Raw genomic sequence first — 24,080 nt, forward strand, 5'->3', positions numbered from 1 at the left:
GCGCAGTCAAAGAGTTGCCGCACAGTTCAGAGATGCCTTCCTCCAGGTTCTCCTCTAGGCCATCTGGGAATGGTGGGAGGTCCTGTTCCCAAGAATGACAGCAGAAGGACCTTCCTCCTGCTCTGAGCACTTTTGACCAATAGGGAGCCCTATATTTAGCATTGGCCACACCCTGGTCTTCACCCACCCCACCGTGGTCAACTCCATCCTCGAGGTTCACTGCAGAGAACTCTTCTTGTTGACACAGTCATGTTCGTGAACACTTGCCCAGTGACTTTGGAACTGGAAGCCATCACCCTTCACCCCCCATTGCCCTTGACTTGTCATCCATCATTTCTCAACCCTCCCTTGATCACCCTTGACTTTCCCTCTGTTGCTTTCGACTCTCAGGACCATCATTGCCCTTCCATGTACAAACCTTGATCTCCCCACAATCATGCTTGACCTACAGTCTTTCGACATTGATCTTCCTTGTATACTCCAGCTTCCTCTCTCTGACCCCCAAGCTACTTTGTAAAGCTGCCACCACTCTCCCTCGGACAGCCATGCCCCATTCCCCTTTGACTGCCGTCGCCCAAACTCAATCATCAATGCCTCCTCTTCAGTAGTTTAACAAAGCTCCCCAAGGAAGAAAAAGTAGCTCCTACTCACTCCATATCCAGCTGGAAGACTACCTCACCTGCTGCACGCCACACTTAAGCAGCTGTGAATCTGAAGGCACATGTTTCTCATTCATTGATTACTTAATTGGAAAGGTACACTTAATTCTGACAAGGTGGTCTTTTAATGAGGATGCACTACATGCAAACCTATTAACAAGAGGTTCCCAATACTTTCAGTCGGGAAGCTCATTCCTCTTCCAACTTAATTCCATAGTTTCATCCCGTCGTTAGAAAGTTCACTTTTGGCCTCCACGCAATTAATTGGGCCTCTCATCTCTCGAGTTTAGAAGGATGAGATGATTTCATTGAAACATACAAGATTCTGAAGAGGCTTGACAGGGTATAAACTTGAGAGATTGTTTGTTTCTCCTGGTCAGGGAAACTAGAACACTGGGACACAACCTCAGGATTTGGGGTCAGTCATTTAGGACTGAGATGAGAAGAAATTTCCTCACTCAGAGGATTGTGAATCTTTGGAATTGTCTATCCTAATGGATGCTCCATTGTTGAGTATATTCAAAACTCGGGCCATAGATTTTTGATTTCTCAGGGAATAGAGATATGGGGAGTGGGCAGAAAGTGGTGTTGAGGTAGAATATCAGTCGTGATCGCATTGAATGGCAGAGTAATCTTGAGGGGTTGTAGAATCTCCTCCTACCCCTATGTTTTATGTTCTTCTGTTGATCATTGTAAGACTGGCTTTCAATTTTTGTAACAAATCTGGCCCAGATATATGTAAATGTTTTTTGTGGATGTCATTCCATGATTTTTTTGGGAGTGCATATGCACATTAGAAAAATATCCATAATTTGCACTTATCTGAGGGAATGTAGAAGGATGGCTGGTGTTTGAAATTTGATTTGGAGTCTGTGTAGGCTTGTGCATGTGTGGGGAAGGAAACCAGAATCTTTGGAGATTTTGGAAGGTTAAAACTCATTGCCTGGGCAGAAAACAAGGTGGTGATGATTGGTGGAAATTATTCTCATCTTCTTGAAATGTTGCCATTTGTGTGGTGAAATTTGCAAAGAAGTACTGAAAATAGCATTAAAAGAGGTGCAATGTTCAATCATTATAGTGTTATAACATAACTTGGATGAACCCACTGCATTTAGATAAAGCTCTTTTCAAAATGGCAGGCAAGAAATAGGGAAGATCAAATTCTGATCAGATGTTGCTGTAAACATTCAAATATTAAATAAAAGTACTTTGGATATTATTCATGTCAACATGTAATTAACAAGTACAAATCATCACCCTTGTTCTTGCATATATTAATATCTTTTAGCTGTTTGTGAATTATTGGTATGTGTAATGCAGCAGCTGAGTTTGCCACGATAATTCAATTTTGATGCCTGGCAAACTAACGTGGTGGTAATGTTAGAAGCTGAAGTTTTAGTTCACTCAATTTATACTTGATGTACAATAGTGGGATAGTAGGAATACTTTCTGCCATTCAAGAACCATGATAGTGATTCTACGGCCAACAATCTATGCAGCTGCTTTGAGGTGGCAAGCTACTAAGTACAGAAAATCTCAGTTTCTGTAAACCTTATTAGCATACAAAGTTCGCGCATAGAATTATAAGTGATCAAATGGCATCTGTATCTAATGTAAAGTGCTCCTTTTATACAACTTAAATGGCCAGATGTAGCAGTGTAAGTCAGGCACAAGGTATGAATCATCTGATTATCAAAGTCTGCTTGTCTTTCATTTTTTTTATTTGTTCGTGGGATGTGGGCATCACTGGCTAGGCCAGGATTTATTGCAAATCCCTAATTGCCCTGGTTCAGAGGGCATTTTTAAGAGTCAACAACATTTCTGTGGGCCTGGAGTCACATGTAGGCCAGACCAGGTAAGGACGGCAGATTTCCTCCCCTAAAGGGCATTAGTGAACCAGATGGGTTTTTGTGACAATCGACATGTTTGTAATTAGACTTTTAATTCCAGATATTTATTGAATTCACATTCCGCCATCTGCTGTGGTGGTATTCGAACCCGGGTCCCAAGAGCATTACCCTGGGTCCCTGGATTACCAGTCCAGTGACAATACCACTATGCCACTATATATTCAAAAGTGAAAAAACTTGTATGTTCCTCCAACCCTCATTTCTTTAAAATAAATATTTAAGGAAGTTTGATGTTTTGAGAAGATATGAAGGGAAGCTCCCTAATTGGATTTTCATTTATATTTCTAAATCTAGTTAATGTAAGGATTTTAGTAAGGCTATTGATTTGCCTTTTCAACCTCTGTTATGCTGTAACCTCCCAGATGTGTCATGATCTTCAAAAGAATTTGTTTACTTTGAAATAGGCCCTTTGCAGCTTGCTTTGGGAGCTCATTAATGTGTTTTCTCTGCTGACCATCTGTGATGTTTAGGGATCATATTTACTTGTCTTTGAGATGTTTGATCTGTAGAGTTTAATATTAGTCTTCAAGCCCTTTGATTTCTTTTGCACTCTTCCTCTGATCTAATTTACAAAATTATAAGTTCTCTTGACCATTGCTGCCTTCACCTCTCACTCACAACTGAAACTGTTGCTTTTCCTCTGTTCCAAAAGGTGCCTAAAATCCCAGGGGTAAGTGAGGAAATGGAACTATTGATAATCTTGGAAGTTTCCTGGGGAAAAAAATCCATTTCATATGGTTTTTCTTAATAATCAGGTGATATATTTATCATGACTAAGTATTATGTGGTGATATTCACAAATTGAGCACATTTAGTAATTACTGAATAGATTATGTTCAGCCTGTCTTTTTTTTTACCTTTTCTGGGTATATGGGTATCTCTGGCAAGGTCACAGTTAATTACACAGTCTTAACCTACATGCGACTCCAGTCCCAAGCCATGGTTGGCTCTCAACCATCCTCTGAAGTGGCCTACTGAGCCACTCAGTTGTATCAAACCACTACAGAGTTTCAAGAGGGCAGCTCACCACCACCTTCTAGGGGATGGGCAACAAATAGTGGCCTTTCTAGCAATACTATATCCCAAGAATTATTTATTTTCTCCCCTCATATGCCACTCCCACTCTTTATTTTAAAGCAGTATTTCCAATGCCTCCTTTCCTCAGTGAAAATTGTAGTTTCTCCTACCTTTCCTCATAACTCAGATCCCTGATACTAGGGCCTGGATTTTCACTGAATCAGGTTGACTTGGGAGCCCTTTAAATATGTCGGGCGGGTCCCAACTCCACGATTCTCGACCCCAATCCTGGGTTGTAGGAATTTTCAGGAGTGCCTTTTTAAAAAAAAAATACAGGCTGCTTCCTGTTGGAAGCCTGCATCCAGCCCCATTTCTCCTGAGGCGAGGGGGGCCAACCTGGAAATTTTCAGGCCTAGGGATCAGCCTTGTGGCTCTTTTCTGCATTACTTCCAGCTCTTGATTGCCTCCCTTGTTCTTGTGAGGCGATTTTATTGAAACATATAAGGTCCTGAGGGGACTTGACAGGGTAGATACAGGAGGATGTTTCCACTTGTGGGGGGGACTGGAACTAGGGAACACAGTTTAAGAATAAGAGGCCTATCGTTTAAGATGGAGATGAGGAAAAAATTTTTCTCTGAGGGTCATTTGTATTTGGAATTCTCCTCCCCAGAGAGCATTGGAGGCTAGGTCACTGAATTTATTCAAGGCAGAGTTAGACAGATTTTTGATAGACAAGGGAGTCGGGTTATGGGGGGCTGACAGGAAAGCGGAATTGAGACCACAGCCAAATCAGTAAATGTCTTATTGAATGACGGGGTAGGCTTGATGGGCCGAATGGCCTACTGCTGCTCCTAATTCCTATGTTCAGTGATCAGAAGTGGACACAGTACTCAAGATATGGTCTGACCAGTGCAACTGTACAGTAATCACCTCTGCAGTATTCACTACAAAGTTCGACATTGTGTTGGTTTTATTTGCTGCTGTGCATTGATTGGATATGTTAAAACTTTGAGGACTTCATGATCTCTCTTAACCATAGCTAGTTCAACACCATTCATAGTATTTGTGAAGACCATTTTTTGTTTCCTATGTACAATACTTACACATGTCTGCACTAATTTCACTTGCCAGCGATCAGCTCACTCACATCATTTATTTAGCTCATTCTGTAATTTCTGGAATGCTTCCTTTGATTTTGTTCTCCTACACAGTGTGGTTTCATCTTCAGATTTGACCAGGTTACATTGAGCTTCTGAATTCAAAACAGTGATGTAAATTAGAAACGACAGTAACGCCACTACTGAGTTCTAGGCACTCAATATCCCAACCACCTAAACCTTGATGTTACTTACTCAAACCAGTACCCTTTCTTTTCTAAATTTTAGCTAGATAATTTTTGGGTTTACTCCTAATCAATTCCATTATTTTACACAGAATTGATGATTAATGGTCTTCAATTGCTTGGATCTGTTTTTTCATCCGTTTTGAATATGGGCCCTGCATTACCTTGAGCTAAGCACCTTTTGTCTCTTTTCATTTATTTATTTTAAGTCCTCTGTTTTTGAAGCACTTCCATCTCATTTACATTGAAGAATGTTGTCTTAATGCTCTTGCTTTGGGGGGTGCAGGGGGCAGTGGTGGTGTTGTGTTGATGGTGTGAGGGCCAGAGGTATATTGTATGTCATCTGTGTTGTGAATATTTGGAGGATGTAATCATTACACAATGATTGCTACTTTTAATGTATCCATCTCTTGCAGCTATTGTAGTATTGAAGTAATTTTTTACTATTGCAATTTGCCGCTGTAGCTGCTTTTTTATGTTCTAGATCTCTCTCTCTCTCTCTGACTAGCCTTTTAACTTGTTTTTTGCGTGATCTGCATTCATACTAGAGAGCCTTTCCCCCTGCAAAATTTGTAAATGTAAGTTTTTGTCTTTAGTTCATTTTTTATTAAAATGTTATCTTAAGTGGATTAAAAACAAAATACTGTGAATGCTGAAAATCTAAAATAAAAACAGCAGGTACTGGAAGTACTCAGTGGGCAGAAATTTTCATGTGCCGACATCAATTTGCAGCCGTGCGATAGTTCGGTCAGCGGGCTTGCGCCGGAGCTGGCAGCGCACCCGCCAACAGTCAAAAGACCTGTGAAGGCCATTGTCAATTAAATTACATTTTTCGCTGCCCGTCCAACCTAACGGTTGGTGGGCAGGCAAAAAGGCCAAGCAGCCTTTGCATTTTTTTGAGAACCTCATCCATGGGCTGGATGAGGTTTCCAAAAGCAAATAAAAAATAAAATAAAAGCTTTAATTTTTCATTAATAACATGTCCCTGCTCACATGACTCTGTGACTCTGTCACATGTTTTGTTACATTTTTATTTTAAATTTTTTTTATATCTCTTCATCCACCTGAGGCATGGAGAGTATGCAACACTCACTCGTGCACATGCACGAAGTTTGCCCTCAGCCAGCTTATACTCCTCCCCACTCTGCTCGCGTTTTACGCTGGACGGGCCTTAATTGACTCGCCAGCATGAAATCGCGGTGCGGTTCCGATTGCGGGCGGTGGTCGGCTTCCCAACTGCCCCTGCTGAGCCAGTCCTCCAAGGGCAAAGTTCTGCCTGGCAGCATCTGCGGAAAGAGAAATGGAGTAAACATTTTGAGTTGAGTATGACTCTTCTGAAACTACAAGGGTCATTTTCGACTCGAAACGTTAACTTTGTTTCTCTCTCTACAGATACTGCCAGATCTGCTGAGTTTTTCCAGCACTTTGTTTTTATTAGGGTAACATTTATTTGAGTTTGATGATACTAGGTGTTTACTTGTTTAGCATGTCCAGCATTATTCACTTATGAATAATGAAACAAAGATGTTTCATTTATGTTCTACCGAAGTGTTGTTACACATCCTCCTCCAACCTGTATTTTTTAATGTTTTCCTCCTTTTTTTGAATCTAGCCCTTTTTTAAGTTATAAACCTGGCTTCTGATCTTGGGCTTAGTTGGGTCCCATTATCATTCTTTTGGAACAAAGGGGGCAAATAAACTGCTTACCTCCCATAAAACATCCCAGAATCCTGTAAACCAATAAATGAATGTGAAACAATTGTGGTATACAACATGAATAGTTGGAGGGGACCAAAAAACTTCATCCTAAAGCTATCGAGTAAGGATTATCCCAAAAAGCAGGGGCCATATTCCAGAAGAATCAGCCAAATTCGAAAGAATACCTATAATAGGAAAGCTTGTTATTTACAATTAACTCACGTTATTTTGTACTGACACTAAAAGCAGTCAGTATACTTGGTGTTTCATTTATAAGCAGTTAAATCAACTGCTTAGACTTCTCTTTGCCATTGAATAGGTTGCCTCAGCCTATGAGCAGATTTGGAAGCACTTGAAATCTGACAGCTATAGATTAACAAATGAACTCCTCTGCACAAATCATGACAGCAAATCAAGTGCTACAAGAATGTAGGAGCTTCCACATGCCTTGTTTTTGCTCACATGTGACATTCTGAACTGAGATAGGGGAGAAGAAACTCTGTACAATGAGTTCTGCATGCTGAAATGTTGCTGATGTACCGGAAGGTGGCCCCAAGTGCTTCACCTTAAAAAGACAAAACGATAGATGCCAAACAACAGGGGGAAATAGAAATGGCTAGTCTGAGGTGAAGGAGTTTGATTGCCTTTATTTGATATGCGACTAGCTCCTCACATGGTTTATTATTTAAACATTGTAATTACAATTTTTCAGGGGTGAATTTTAGTATTCATCATGGTGAGAAATTCTGGTGTAGGGGATTAGAACATAGCAAGCATCAAGATCTCCCATTAAAAAGCTGAGTAAAATCCAACTGTCTTGTGCCACCAATATGTCTGAGCCTCAACAAAAGGACACCTTCAACTGCACTAGCAACATTTTTCTTGTATGTCATTTATTGTTAAGTGAAATTAGCAGTTAGGTTCATGTCCGTTGGAAACTATGCAAACTTATTTAGTATAGGATCCTTGCATCTTGCAGAGTGAGCTTTCATCTCAAGTCAGGGCTGAGTCATAGAATCACAGAAACTTTACAGTGCAAGGGGAGGCCATTTGGCCTATCTTGTCTGCACCAGCTCTCCAAATGAGCAATTTACTTAGTGCCATTCTCCCGCCTTCTCCCCATAACTCTTCACATTGTTCCTTTTCAAAGACAATCTAATTCTCTTTCGAATGCCTCAATTGACCCTGCCTCCACCACACTCTCAGGCAATGCATTCCAGACCTTAACCACTCGCTTCATAAAAAGGATTTTTCTCAAAATCCCTTTCCTTCTTTTGCAAATTATTCCAAATCTCATTTTTGATCCTTTCACAAGTGAGAACAGTTTCTCCCTATCTACTGCCCTCAAGATCTTGAATATCTCTATCAAATCTCCTTTCAGCCTTAATTTCTCCAAGGAAAATAGTCCTAACTTCTCTAATGTATCCTAAGTTCCTCACCCCTGCAAACATTACTGTGAATCTTTTCTGCATTCTCTTCAATGCCTTCACATCTTTCCTGAAATGCTGCTCCCAGAACTAGATGCAGTACTTCAGCTGAACTAGTGTCTTATAAACTTGAACTTGAACCCAGGTTGCAGAAGCGAAAGCCTAGTATCTGTAATCAACTGCACCAACTAAATTCTTTCACTGATTGTATTTTATAGGGATTCCTTATCACTTCCTTTGCTCTTCATGGTAGTTACAACATTGACAGTAGACTAGCTTGTGAGGTAAGGGGGAACAAGATCTGAAGATAACACTGAATTGTACCAGCCCTAGGAAGGTGGGCTGGGAGAAGTGGGGGCTGGTAAAATTGTGGGGAGCTAGGTCAGATTGGCTCCCCGACGATTCCGTCATCAGGGCATTTTTAAAATTTACTTACGCGATGTGGGCATCCCTGGCTAGGCCAGCATTTATTGCCCATCCTTAATTGCCCCTGAGAAGGTGATGGTGAGCTGCCTTCTTGAGCCGCTGCAGTCCCTGTGGTGTAGGCACACCCAAAGTGCTGTTAGGGAGGGAGTTCAGGATTTTGATCCACCGAAGGAACGACGATATATTTCCAAGTCAGGATGGTGAGTGGCTTGGAGAGGGATTTCCAGGTGGTGGTGTTCCCATGTATCTCCTGCCCTTGTCTGTCTAGATGGTAGCAGTCGTAAATTTGGAAGATGCTGCCTAAGGAACCTCGGTAAGTTTCTGCATTGCATCTTGTAGACGGTGCACACTGCTGCCACTGTTCGTTGATGGTGGCAGGAGTGAATGTTTGTGGAAGGGGTGCCAATCAAGCGGGCTGCTTTTTCCTAGATGGTGTCAAGCTTCTTGAGTGTTGTTGGAGCTGCACTCATCCAGGCAAATGGAAAGTATTCCATCACACTCCTGACTTGTGCCTTGTAGATGGTGGACAGGCTTTGAGGAGTCAGGAGATGAGTTTCTCTCCAAAGGATTCTTGGCCTCTGACCTGCTGTTGTGGCCACAGTATTTATATGGCTAATCCAGCTCAGTTTCTAGTCAATGGTAACCCCCGCTCCCCCCCACCACCACCACCACCACTCTCTCTCCCCCCGCCCCCCCCTCCCCGCCAAGGATGTTGATAGCGGAGGTTTCAGTGATGGTAATGCCAGTGAATGTCAAGTAGTTAGATTCTCTCTTGTTGGAAATGGTGATTGCTTGGCACTTGTGTGACATGAGTGTTACTTGCTACTTGTCACCCCAAGCCTGGATATTGTCCAGGTCTGGCTGCATTTGGACATGTACTGCTTCAGTATTTGAGGAGTTGCGAATGGTGCTGAACATTGTGCAATCATCAGCGAACATCCCCACTTCTGACCTTGTGATAGAAGGAAGGTCATTGATGAAGCAGCTGAAGATGGCTTGGCCTAGAATAATACCCTGATGAAGTCTTGCAGTGATGTCCTGGAACTGAGATGATTGACCGCCAACAACCACAACCATCTTCCTTTGTACTAGGTATGATTCCAACCAGTGGAGAGTTTTTTCCCTGATTCCCATTGACTTCAGTTTTGCTAGGGCTCCTTGATGCCACACTCGGTCACTCTCGCTTCACCTCTGGAGTTCAGCTCTTTTGTCAATGTTTGACCCAAGGCTGTAATGAGGTCAGAAGCTGAGTGACCCTGGTGGAACCCAAACCGGGCGTCAGTAAGCAGGTTATTGCTAAGCAAGTGCTGCTTGATAGCACTGTTGATGACCCCTTTCATTACTTTACTGATGATCGAGAGCAGACTGATGGGGCGGTAATTGGTCAGGTTGGATTTGTCCTGCTTTTTGTATACAGGGCATACTTGGGCAATTTTCCACATAGCTGGGTAGATGTCAGTGTTGTAGCTATACTAGAACAGCTTGGCTGAGCGCAGCAAGTTCTGGAGCACAACTCTTCAGCGCTATTGCTGGAACATTGTCAGGGTCCATTGCCCTTGCAGTATCCCAGAACCTTCAGCCGTGGAGTAAATCAAATTGGCTGAAGACTGGCATTTGTGATGCTGGGGACCTCTGGAGCGTCCACTCAGCACATCTGGCTTAGGATTGTTGTGAATGCCTTATCTTTTGCATTGATGTGCTGTGCTTCCAGCATTGACGATGGGGATATTTGTGGAGCCTCCTCCTCCAGTGAATTGTTTCTTGACAGAAATCTTTGTATCTGGCTATGGGTGAGGTCCCAGAGGACTGGAGAATGGCCAATGTTGTTCCATTGTTTAAGAAGGGTAGCAGGGATAATCCAGGAAATTACAGGCCAGTGAGCCTTATGTCAGTGGTAGGGAAATTATTGGAGAAGATTCTTCGTGACAGGATTTACTACCATTTGGAAGCAAATGGACGTATTAGTGAGAGGCAGCATGGTTTTCTGGAGGGGAGGTCATGTCTCACTAACTTGATCGAGTTCTTTGAGGAAGTGACAAAGATGATCGATGATGGAAGGGCAGAGGATGTTATATACATGGATTTCAGTAAGGCCTTTGACAAGGTCTCTCATGGCAGACTGGTACAGAAGGTAAAATCGCACAGGATCAGAGGTGAGCTGGCAAGATGGATACAGAATTGTCTTGGTCATAGAAGACAGAAGGTGGCAGTGGAAGGGTGCTTTTCTGAATGGAGAGCTGTGGAGTTCCGCAGGGATCAGTGCTGGGATCTTTGCTGTTTGTAGAATACATAAATGATTTGGAGGAAAATGTAAGTGGGCTGATTAGTAAGTTTGCAGACGACACTAAGGTTGGAGGAGTTGCAGTTAGTGAAGAGGATTGTCAAAGGATACAACGGGATATAGATCGGTTGGAGACTTGGGTGGAGAAATGGCAGATGGAATTTAATCCAGACAAATGCGAGGTAATGCATTTTGGAAGGTCTAATACAGGCAGAAATTATACAGTAAATGGCAGAACCCTTAAGTGCATTGACAGGCAGAGGGATCTTGGTTTACAGGTCCACAGGTCACTGAACGTGGCAACGCAGGTGGATAAGGTAGTCAGGAAGGCATATGGCATGCTTGCCTTCATTGGCAGGGATATTGAGTATAAAAGCTGGGAAGTCATGCTGCAGCTGTATAGAACCTTAGGCCACACTTGGAATATTGCGTGCAATTCTGGTCGCCACATTACCAGAAGGATATGGAGGCGTTGGAGAGGGTGCAGAGGAGGTTTACCAGGATGCTACCTGATCTGGAGGTTATTAGCTATGAGGAGAGTTTGGAGAAATTGGGATTGTTCTCACTACAGCGACAGAGATTGAGGGGCGACTTGATAGAAGTTTACAAAATTATGAGTGGCATGGACAAGTAGATGGTCGGAAGCTTTTTCCCAGGGTGGAAGAATCAATTACTAGTGGATGTAGATTTAAGATGAGAGGAGAAAACTATAGAGGAGATGTGCGGGGCAAGTTTTTTACGCAGAGGGTAGTGAGTGTCTGGAATTCGCTGCCAGAGGAGATGGTGGAAGCAGGTACGATAGTGGTGTTTAAGAGGCAGCTTGACAAATACATGAATAGAATGGGAATAGAGAGATACGGACCCCGGAAGTGCAAAATGTTTTAGTTGATGGGCAATATGATCGGCGCAGGCTTGGAGGGCCGAAGGGCCTGTTCCTGTGCTGTACTTTTCTTTGTTCTTTGTTTAATTGTCTACCACCATTTGTGACTAGATGTGGCAGGACTGCAGAGCTTAAATGTGATCTGTTGGTTGGGGAATCGCTTAGCTCTGTCAATCACATGCTGCTTATGCTGTTTGGGACTCAAATAGCCCTGTGTTGTAGCTTCAGCAGGTTGACACCTCATTTTTAGATATGCCTGGTGCTGCTTCTGACATGCCCTCCCGCACTCTTCATTGAACCAGGGTTGACCCCTTGGCTTGGTGGTAATGATAGAGTTGGGAATATGCCGGACCATGAGATTAAAGATTGTGGTTGAGTACAATGCTGCTGCTGATGGCACACGGTGGCTCATGGATGCCCAGTCTTCAGTTGCTGGATCTATTCAAAGTCTATCCCATTTAGCATGGTGGCAGTGCCCCAAAACACAATTTTACTGATGACAGGACTGGAAAGGGATAGGCTGCCTGCACGTTAAAGGCCCAATTAAGGGCTGTCTTACATTGCCATTGGCATTTTGCTTATGGTGGGGCGATCCCCACAGCACAGGGTGTTGATTAAGTGGAAGCTGCTTCCCAGTGACAGCCCAGAGTGGGGAAGGCTCCATGGGCCAAAGAAGGGGCCAGGGGTAGGGAAGGCAGCACTGATGGCTCCAATGACCTGCCTGGAGGGGTTTGTTCTTCAACTCTTCGCCCTGTAAATGTCTCTAAATGTTTTCAATTTGTTTATTCTGCTTACTTCCCTAGCTGCCAAGGTCTCCTGCAATTCAAAGTAGACCATCTCTCCATGTAGTGGTACTGAGGCTTCAGAGCCCTGTGATCAGGCCGGCAGCATGGGTCACCCACCCACTGAGCTTAGTTGGATGGTAGTCCCGTAGCCGGCCAGTTAGGAGGCTAATTGAGGTAAAGTTGCCTAGCAGGTCCCATTGCTGACAAGTTTAGCTTTGGGGCTCACTTTTCACCTCTATGTCACTCATCTGGGAAAATTCAAGCCAACATTTCTTATACTACTTGGTGAGAGGAGGCTCCTCCAGAAATGGAACATTTGCTTTGAAACTTTCCTGCCAAGAAACTAGCAGTTTGAAAACAAACTGTCAATCTTGCTGGGATGTGATCATCGAATAGTCACTCTCAATCACTTAACAGAAACCATTGTCAGTCCACTTATTAAAAATAAGATCTCTTGGAAATAATTAAATAGAAAATTAGTTACCTGTGTGTCTTTTTTTTTAATGTTCTGGACTGCACAATTTAGTTGCAGACTTGCCTTTTCTCCCTCTTCTTCTCCCTTTTCCCCATTCCATTGTTCCAGTAACATGAAACAAAAACAGAAAATCCAGCAGGTCAAGTAGCATCTGTAGTGAAAACAGTTGCAATACTTTGATTTTTTTATTTTTCTAGCATATTTAAGAAGAAAAGTTCAGGGAATTTGGAACGTGCTAGATTTTGCTTTCTGCAATTAACTATGCTTGTGTTGCCATTTAACTTTGCAGAACCTGATATGATTGTTGTCATGCGTGGCCAGTGGTTTGTTGATGGCACGTGGCAACCTTTGGAAGAGGAAGACAGTGATCTGATTGAAGCTGAACACCTAAAACGTTTTCGGGGTCAACAGATGCATGATGCATTTGAACTGGATGTAGCTAGACCTATGGATAGTAAAGATGGTAAGACAAAGAAAGCCTGTAATCCTAACTTCAGTTTCACAATGCACTCTTTCTGAAAGAAAGGCTGGAATTTTTCAGCCTTGTTTATTATTTGAACACAGTAGCTATTCATTATTTGAAATTAGAAATATTTCTAATTTGATGTTTGTGAACTGCAGCCCTGACCTTTGCTGAATGTACTATGAAGCTAGAAGTTGACTTGTTTCATGTAAGGCATTAAAAGTTTTGCAGGGCAATAGATGTGACTTTTTTTATTTATTCATGGGATGTAGGCATCACTGGTGAGACCAACATTAATTGTCCAGCCCTTGAGAAGACAGTAGTGAGCCCCTTCTTGAACTGTTGTAGTCCGTTTGGTAAAGATACTCCCACAGTGCTGTTAGGGAGGGAGCTCCAGGATATTGACCCATTGATGATGAAAGCATGATAACACAGCTCCAGTCAGGATAGTGTGTGACTTAGAGGGAAAATTGAAGGTGGTTGTATTCCAATGCTCTCTAGAATCTAGCAACAGTAATGAAGAGGATAATTTTATTTTAGTAGTATTTTTAAATAATAAATTAACAAAGGTAGAATAACATTTCTTGCCTCTCATATTTTGGTAATTATCCAGAAAACACATCCTTTGAGATTAGAAAAGAAATTACAACTTGTATCCCCTAACTTCTCTTTCAATTTTGCTTAGTTAAGAAATAAATAAAACTGGGGTCAGAGGTTCACATATTTTAAGGCACCTTTGTCAGTGCTGAGCCAATAAGTTAACAGCTCTCATTTGATTCAGTTTAGTTAGTAAATCATGCTAGAAAGGTTAACAAGCTAGAGCAATATTTGAAAAATATAGGAAGTTTGCAACAGAACAGAATTCTAAAAATGTGAAACTTAATAAAAATGAAATGGGGGTTTTAAATTAAAATTATAGAGAAAATAAAAGCACACAATTGATTTACTAGACTTTTATCGCCAACTCTCCATTTATAAAGGAATATTATCACAAATAGCCATGACATTTTACGAGTATTAATAGGAATTTGGATGTGCTCCGGGTATCTTCTCTGATTCAGTGCTGTCACTCATTCTTGTAAGTAGTGTCGATGCCTTCTTATCGAAGTTCATTCCCACTGCTCCACATCCAGTAGTGTGGTAACAGCACCTGGGAGCTTAACAATGACGCTCCTTCCTTCTGAACTGACTGATGCATGTGCATTCCTTCAATTTCTCCAAACCTGGACTGAATTAACAATAGATATTATGTTGGCTTGATTCGTATGCTGCTTTATTTTATAGTAGACTAAACATAGAACAGAAAATGCTGGAAACACTCAGCAGATCAAGTGGCATCTGTGGAGAGAAAAACAGAGTTAATGTTTCAGGTTGACAACCTTTCAGTTCTGATGAAAGGTTCGTCAACTCATCAGCTCTTTACTTCATGAAAGAAATCAAGAGAAAAGCAATGAGCAATTAGTGTTTAAATCCACTAAGTTTTAATTGAATTTCATTCAAATACAGAATTCTTTTGAAAAGGGTCCATTTCAAACTATCTATTCCATTTTTCCGTTGTTTTTCTAAATATGTTATATTTTTGCATCTCTTAAGAAATGATGCATGAACTACTTAATTTGTTTTTGGCTTTTCTTTAAACTGAAAAATTATTTTTGGATTCTTTCTGTGAGCTGGAATGTTATAAATCAAATCAACTGTGCATTGGAATAAACGTCCATACCTTACTTCAATCCTAATTGTCAAGGGTCTTGTCAGATTTGGTGAAAATCAGATTTATATGTTGGGTTTTCCACCAAATTTCAGGAAATATCTTCTGTCATTGACTTGGTGCTTTTTAATAAGTAACGTCAAAGTGACTGATTGGATTCTGAGTTTGTATTTAGAAAACTGACAAAATGGGAACTCTTTTTAAATTTTGCATAGATCCATAACACCCCCACCCACTAAAAAGCTGGATTTGAGGTTGGATCACAAAGTGCCAACGCTTAGATTCTGTGCTGTTTTACTGATTTTAATACTTTTTTACAGAAGCACTTGTCTAAATGCAAAAAATTTCAAAGTCAGGTACTTTTTTTTTACACTGTAACAACTTTGTCTGTACCTTTTTTAAAAAACATAACTTCTCTCAGTACTCTGTGCAGAGGCTTTTATATAAAAAGAAATTCTAGAAACAAAATGGAGCGAAGAGCAGCAACGGTATCATTACCTTTGTGGGTGTTCACATTTATTTATGTTTCATCAATGCACCTATTAGTGGAGATATGAAGTCACTAGCTTGACCCTATCTCACTGGTATCTGAATAAACAGGATAGTCAAATTTCTTTCAGGTGTCCAGATAACTGCATTATCCTTATGAACCCTTTCTGTTACCTCATCAAAGCACTCAATCAAGTTAGTTAAACACTGTTTGCCTTTAACAAATCTATGCTGGCGTTCCTTAATCAATCCACATTTGTCCAACTGATTCATTCCTGTATTATTGTTTCTAAAAGCTTTCCCATGACTCTGGTTAAACTGACTGGCTTAGTTGCTGGGTTTATCCTTGCACCCTATTTTGAACAATACTATAACATTTGTAGCTTTCCAGCCCTCTGGCCCCATGCCCGTATCTAAAGAGCATTTGAAAATTGTGATCAGTGCCTCGGAAATTTCTACCTTTACCTCCCTCAGCAACCTCGCTGCATTATCCGGTCCTGGTGACTTATCAGCTTTAAATCCAGCCAGCCTTTCTAATGCCTCCTCTTTATCAATTTTCTCCTCTTTGACTATGATTTTGGCAGCACTTTCTTCTTTGGTAAAGACAGATACAAAGTGCTCATTTATTACCTCAGCCATCCCCTCTGCCCCATGCATGGATTCCCATTTAGGTCCCTAATCCGCCTCAGCAATCTTCATACTACATTTTATATGCCTACAGTGGCTTTTTGATTGCTTTTTATGTTAGCTGCCAGTCTGTTTTCATACTCATTCTTTGCCTCTCCAGAATTGTGATGATTAAACTTACTGTGGTCACTTGCATGGAATTATTTGACAGCCACAGGTTTTGCAATTTCTGCCATAGTTAAAGACAGTAGAATTCCTCATTTTGTTCACTGCGTCCATTAATTCTTTTAAACGTAATTTAGACACACTGTCATCTAGGCAGACTTTTTTTATAATAATATGCTATGCATATCCAGCATGATTTGGATTAAATAGTAGCAGTTCCACAAAATTGAAGAAATGTGGTTAAGTGTAAGATGAACACAACATGAACCAAATCAACTTTTAAAAAATTGTCAATACATATGCATGATAGTTGGTAAAATTATGTTGTAGAAATGCTTCATTTGTTTTGTCTAGCTATTTGCATGCACATTGTTTGCCAATGTCATCAACTATCTTTTAAAGATGGAAGGGAGATTTTTCTGTAAATGGAAACTTAAGATAATATAATACCCATAAGTTGAAGATAAAGGTATTTTTAATGCAGAAGACTAGGTTGTCTCCATTTATTTAAATTCTATATATCTGAATAAAAAGGAATTCCAAATGATCAGTCCAGCAATAGCCTTAACTAGCTTGTTGAAGGTTGCTTGAATATAAATTTTTAATTGCTTGGTTTTCCTTAATCATGCTACTGTGTAACTTTTGAAATGCAGCTTATCACAGTTGATATAATTGGTGACCAGGGAGAATGCTTTTGCTGGTTCTTTTAAAGGTTTTCTGGATAATTCTGCTTGATGTTTTGCACGCCATCAGTTAAATTTGTCTTTCAAATTTGCACAGAATTATGCCTTTTGAACAAAATACATATTTTACAAAGCAAAATGTTAATTTGGTTATGATAACTACCGTTGAAGACACGTTAATTGTTTAACCTTTTGTTTCTCTTATATAAATGAGTAGATTTAGTTTTGGCCAAATCTGCTAATATATAAACCAGGTCTGAAAGCATTTTTAAGAATACATATGTGAAAAATAGTAGCTTTGTTTTATGAATCAAATATAATCAGTATTTATTGTCAAACATGTGGACTTAAAGCACACAGCCAGAAAAGATGCAGAATCTATCCCACTGTGTGCTGCATTACTTGATCTCCGCAGTTCTGGTAGGAATGCTTCAATTAGTGTCAGTACTCCTGGGTTTAGAAAGGTTCAGCTGTAATGCTGTAATACCTGAGCTCACATAAAGACTGGTCACTTAGTTGAGATATTGGAGGATAGGAAACATGAGTGGAATTGTACCTCAGCATGAATTTGCACTTATCGAGAGCTGGGAAATAAAATTAGGGATGCAGTTGGTGAATTAAGAAAAATAAAAACTAAGTGAAGAATCTTGAGCACAACAAAATGCACCACAACTCTTAATTGCAGGGTATTGGTATACAAATATTTATATCTTTGTAATCATTTTCAACAAATGGACCCAGCATTAGTTAAATTACAGTAACAATCCATTTTTCAGGAATTGACAAAATAATCTGTCAACAGTCTGTTAAAGTTAATAGTCCTGGTGAATGGCATTGTAATGCTGGGCTGTTCAACAGGAGCAACATTCCAGGAAATGGAAAACACCATGCAGTACAGAATTATTTATTTAATAGCATCAATTACCTTCAGGTTATAATTCATTTTAATCATGCAGATGGTCACAGCTGGTTCTATTAAGTACACTGTTGATTATCACTCTGTGTACCCAAACTATTTTTAGTGCATGTTTCTGAATTCCATCAGGCTAACTCACTGACTCAGATCAATATCAAATTCAAATGTCTTGCTCACTTTAATTGGCAGCTACTAATGAATAAAGCCTTGACTATTTAGCTGTGTTCCTTGATAACAACTACGAGGAAAAATAAACATTCTAGTTATATCAGGAGCATATGAGTTGTATCCAGCTATTTGATTTAGCCATTTGAAAAATGGAGAATATCTTTAACTTCCACATTTTTTACTCAATTTACCTATTGCTAACTCCAATAGTTATTCAAAAGTGTGTGTTGCATGAAACTTCATTGTGCTTTAAAACTAAGCCTAAAGCATCCTGGAGTTAATTCCATGATTTTGTGTTCCCAAAGGGAACATGTTGAAAAGTAGAAGTTGTAGACAGGACTATAACTTTCTACCCCTGTGACTCTGACCTACACCCCTGGGAGTGTAGGATCTGAGATGTTGAGAAATGGAGTTATTATTTGTTACGTTGAGACTGACAGAGTGAAGGGAACAGGAGGAGAGAAATAACTTGAAATGCTGACTGCCAGTTTCTAGAGCTAGATTAATTTTTTTTTAAAACTGCAAATTCTCTTCTCTAACATAAGTAGATAGTGCGTTTGGTATATGTCAGCTAGCCTGATGACATTTTGTGTGTGTGTGTTCGTTCTCATGGATAACCTGTAATAAAATACTCTAACTGAATAAATTAGTACTTTCTGTAAAACTTATAATGAAGTTTCTAGTTATTCATTCTGCTTTTCAATAGACAAAGCAATCATAAGCTGTTGCAATACCTTTCTTCAAACAAAAACTAGATTTGAGCCATTGCTGTGCTGATTGTATATCTGACTACACTTTATTGTAAAAAGTAGAGACTAATGGAACTCCAACAATAACAACTGTGTAATTTCTCAAGAAAGCAGTGTCTGGACAATTGCTGGTGACCTGGAAATTGCACAGTTAAACCACAATTCACATAAAACTTCAGATATCATAGATCATGAATCAAATGTCAAATTGTATTCTCATTTGTAGTTAAGATCTAATTTGTGCTTAATTTTTACATAACTTTCTTAGAAATAATTTAGGATTTCTGTACAAGTGCACCAATATGGTATGGATAGAATTTTTTTTTAATTATCAGAAAACGTTTTAGTTTGAAAGCCTAGAATGTATTTTGATTTTGAGACCTTACTCTGAAGATCAGTTGAGTGATCACAAAATCCATGAAGTTCACTTTTTTTGCTTTGTTAGTTTTCTACCAACTCCCTCCTTTCTACCTTCCCTTTCTGTTCAAATGGAGAGGATATAAGGAAAGTACAGCCACTGCATGTAACAAAAGAAAGCGTTGCCAAGGTATAGTATAGATTACTCTGTACAGCTTTGCTATTGGTTAGAAGAGCTTTTCAAGTAGTATTTACTGTCCTCTCCTCCTGAATCTGTGATGGTACCCAAAGTAAGGCTTCTGGAATTTGAAATTATTTCCCCACCCTCCCATCAATATTCTGCCCCATAGAAAACCTGCTCTATAAATTCATTATTATGTGCTTCAGTTGTAACCTTTAGGAACTTGTGGCTGGCATCTTGATGATTACATGATTTTCTGGTCCCACCCACAACGGGAATCATCGCGGGCTGTCTGGATAATTTCACAGACCAGCCAAAGGTCCATTGATTTCAGGTGGGAATTTCTGGTCCCGCAGCGGGTGGAGCTGGAAAATCCCAGCCATGCTGTTTGGCTTTTAGTGCATGGCTCCGCCAGGAATCTTGTAGCAAGGTAGATTCCTTAAATTGAGATTTCCACATCATGAACTGTTCAATCAGGAATATTTATAATTGGTCACTTAATGTTGCTAGTCCTATTAGGATGGAAGTTATTTATGGCTGGTCTTGTAAAATGACTGAACAGCTAGACATTTTATGTTTCCATGAAGACTTTGACAGAATTGGACAATTAGCTCAATTGTGTACTAAAACATACTTCCATTGCACAAGTTCTCTTCCGTAACTTGAGACTTGCAACGTATTCATTACTTGCCTGTAAATTATAGTGCTGACTGCTAAAGATTTGTTTGTCTTCAATCCTAATTGTTTGCTATCTTACCACCTCCAAGTGCATCCACAGTCTGAACTCTGTATGTGTATGTATATGTGTATGTAGAGAGGTTATGTGGCTTTGACAAGAGTGTCTTGTTCTTTCTTATCTCCCTCCTGTCAGAAAAAGTACTGAAGGACAAAACAATTTTATTGTGCAAGAATCCTGGAAATGTTTAACAGTTCATGAAGTGCTTCCTCTTGTTTATATTTATTTACTAATAAACCTCTAGATTTGGAATGTCCCTTAATGACTGCATGCATTTTGACCACATTTTTCACTAGCCAAAGTTAACAGTTTTATATATCTGCTTTATAAAGAGCAGGCAAATCTGTGTCTTGTGTTTTACTAACATTTTAAATATATTTATCGGTCGCAGCTATACACAGCTTGAAGCTCAGCCGCAACCACGTGGACTGGTACAGCGTGGATGAGGTTTATCTGTACAGTGACACAACCACATCCAAAATTGCCAGGACGGTTACTCAGAAATTGGGATTTTCCAAAGGTACACTTTGATCAAAAAACATTTTGCTTTACTAATTGCTTTATGTTAATGTTCTGAATTTTTGAGAGCAAGTTAAATAAGTTAAACTTGCCTACATAATGTTAATTTGATTTCTAAAAATACTTTTAAAAGGTTAATGATGTTGAACGTATTTTTAACTTGTAAGTTGGTTTTTACCTTGGGAGAAGAATGGGATTGCATAACTGCTGGCTATTTCACAATCCCTGGTCACAGTCAATGTTTCCATCAAGTTAATCATAAACAATAGTCTGAGCCAAACAGTACCTGTAAAATTGACACAATATTATACAACATTTCCAAAATAATTTTTATACTGATACTACATCATTTTTCAAATGAAACTAAAAGCTGGGTATGTTCATCAGCTTGGCTGTTGCTAGCTTAGGCTGCCCATTTGGTAGTGGCTTGCAGTACCTGAATTCACAACTTCCAAACTGCTTTCCTGCACACCTCTGTAAACTGATTGCCGAATCGTCAACCAGAAAAATTATGACAGGGTTCATTGACGAGCTGTTCTTATATACAGCCTTCGAGCAGTTCAAAGTGGCACTGTTGGAAACATTGGAGCAGCCCACCTGTTGACCTCCTCTGTCCTCTAATGGAACATAACATAAGAAATAGGAGCAGGACTAAGCCATTCACCACCTTCCCCCACCCTCCCTAAGCCTGCTCCATCAGTCAGTACGATCATGACTGATCTGATGTGGCTTTAACTCCACTTTCCTGCTTGCCCTCCCATAACCCTTGAGTCCCTTGTTGATCAAAAATCTGTCTAACTCAGCCTTGAATATATTCATAACTCAGCCCCCACTGCTTTCTGGGCAAGAGCATTCTAAAGATTAGTGACCCTCTGAGAGAAGAAATTCCTCCTCACCTCCATCTTAAATTAGAGATCCTTTATTTTGAAACTCTGTCCCCTAGTTCTAGATTCCTCCATGAGAGAAAACATCCTTTCAGCATTTACCCTGTCAGGCCCCTTCAGAATTTTAAGTTTCAATAAGATCACCTCTCATTCTGCTAAACTACAATGAGTATAGGCCCAATCTGTTTAACCTTTCCTCATATGACAACCCCTGCATCCCAGGAATCAGCCTGTGAATCTTCTTTGACCTGCTTCCAAGCAAGTATGTACATCCTTAAGTAAGGTGACCAAAACTGTATACCGTATTCTAGGTGTGGTCTCACCAACGTCCTATACAGTTGTAGCATTTGTTACCTACTTTAATTCTTCATTCACCTTGCAATAAAGGCCAACATTCCATTTGCCACCTTAATTATTTGCTGTACCAGCATGCTGACTTTTTGTAATTCATGTACAAGGACACCTAGGTCCCTCTGTGCGTCAGCATTCTGCAGTCTCTCTTCATTTAAATAAATCTTTGCTTTTCTATTCTTCCTGCCAGAGCTCACATTTACCAACATTATACTTTATCTGCAAAATTTTTACCCACTCGCTTAACCTATCTATATCACTTTCCAGTTTCTGTCTTCCCCTCAGCTTGCTTTTCTACCTGTCTTTGCATTATCAGCAAATTTGGGGAGGTGATGGCGTAGTGGTATTGACACTGGACTAGTAATCCAGAGACTCAGGGTAAATGCTCTGGAGACCCAGGGTTGAATCCCGCCATGGCGGATGATGGAATTTGAATTCAATAAATATCTGAAATTAAAAGTCTAATGATGACCATGAAACCATTGTTGACTGTTGTGTAAACCCATTTGGCTCACTAATGAAAACCCATTTGGCTCACTAATGTCCTTTAAGGAAGGAAATCTGTCGTCCTTACCTGGCGTCACCTACATGTGACTCCAGACCCACAGCAATGTGGTTGACTCTTAAATGCCTTCTGAAATGGGCTAGCAAGTCACTCAGTTGTATCAAACTGCTACAAAGTCACAGAAAAGAATGAAACCAGACGGACCACCCAGCATCAACCTAGGCACTGGAAACAACAAAGGCAAACTCAACCTTATCGACCCTGCAAAGTCCTCTTTACTAACACCTGGGGTCTAATGCCAAAATTGGGAGAGCTGTCTCAGACAAGTCAAGCAACAGCCTGACACAGTCATCCTCATGGAATCATACCTTACAGATAATGTCACAGACACCACCATCACCATCGCTGGGTATATCCTGTCCCACCAGCAGAACAGACCCAGCAGAGGTGGTGGCATGCTGGTATACAGTAGGGAGGGAGTTGCTCTGGGAGTCCTCAACATCGACTCCAGACCTCATGAAGTCTCATGGCATCAGGTCAAACAAGGGCAAGGAAACCTGCTGATTACCACATACTGCTCTCCCTCAGCTGATGAATCAGTGCCCCTCCATGTTGAACATCACATGGAGGAAGCACTGAGGGTGGCAAGGGCACATAATGTACTCTGGGAGGGGGACCTCAATGTCCAGCATCACGAGTGGTTCGGTAGCACCACTACTGACCAAGCTGACTGAGTCCTAAATGACATAGCTGCTAGACTGGGTCTGCAGCAGTTGGTGAGGGAACCAACAAGAGGCAAAAACATACTTGACCTCATCCTCTCCAACCTGCCTGCTACAGATGCATCTATCCACGAGAGCATCGGTAGGACTAACCAGCACAAGGACTGACAGTCATTGTGGAGGCTAAGTCCCACCTTCACATTGAGGATACCCTCCATTGTGTTGTGTGGCACTACCACCGTGCTAAATAGAATAGATTTTGAACAGGTCTAGCAACTCAAGGCTGGGCTCCATGAGGCACAGTGGGCCATCAGCAGCAGCAGAACTGTACTCGAACACAATCTGTAACCTCATGGGCCACCACTCTACTATTACCATCAAGCCAGGGGAACAACCCTGGTTCATTGAAGAATGCAGGAGGGCATGCCAGGAGCAGAACCAGGCATAGCTGAAAACGAGGTGGCAACCTGGTGAAGCTATAACACAGGACTACTTGCTCGCCAAACAGCATAAGCAGCAAGTGATAGATAGAGCTAAGCGATCCCACAACCAACAGATCAGATCTAAGCTCTGCAGCCCTGCTACATCCAGTTGTAAATGGTGGTGGACAATTAAACTACTCACTGGAGGAGGCGGCTCCACAAGTGTCCCCATCCTCAATGATGGAGGAGCCCAGCACATCAATGCAAAGGATAAGGCAGAAGCATTTGCTACAATCTTCAGCCAGAAGTGCCAAGTGGATTATCCATCTCAGCCTCCTCTGGAGGTACCCAGCATCACAGATGCCAGTCTTCAACCAATTTGATTCACTCCATGTGATATCAAGAAACGGCTGAAGGCACTGAATAGTGCAAAGGCAATGGGGCCTGACAGTGTTCTGGCAATAGTATGGAAGACTTGTGCTCCAGAGCTTGCCGCGCCCCTAGCCAAGCTGTTCTAGTACAGCTACAACACTGA

The 24,080-nt window shown here is 40.8% G+C and overlaps 1 protein-coding gene across 7 annotated transcripts in view; it reads left to right on the forward strand.

The window, feature by feature from the left end:
- The window catches only part of ddhd1b (DDHD domain containing 1b), an 87,425-nt gene that overhangs the window by 5,611 nt on the left and 57,734 nt on the right, over nt 1-24,080 (forward strand). For 4 of the 7 annotated variants that reach the window (XR_005946203.1, XM_041213795.1, XM_041213798.1 and 1 more), the window contains exons 2-4: nt 13,190-13,363; nt 19,314-19,415; nt 20,534-20,662. Coding sequence is in view for 6 of the 7 variants with exons in the window: in XM_041213795.1 (XP_041069729.1) it covers nt 13,190-13,363; nt 19,314-19,415; nt 20,534-20,662 (405 nt within the window). In the remaining variant the exon portion in view is untranslated. The remainder of the gene's footprint in view (nt 1-13,189; nt 13,364-19,313; nt 19,416-20,533; nt 20,663-24,080) is intronic. The other 3 variants (XM_041213796.1, XM_041213799.1, XM_041213800.1) reach the window with 2 other exon arrangements.

This window comes from Carcharodon carcharias, chromosome 20 (assembly GCF_017639515.1).
Source record: "Carcharodon carcharias isolate sCarCar2 chromosome 20, sCarCar2.pri, whole genome shotgun sequence".
Lineage (NCBI taxonomy): Eukaryota > Metazoa > Chordata > Chondrichthyes > Lamniformes > Lamnidae > Carcharodon > Carcharodon carcharias.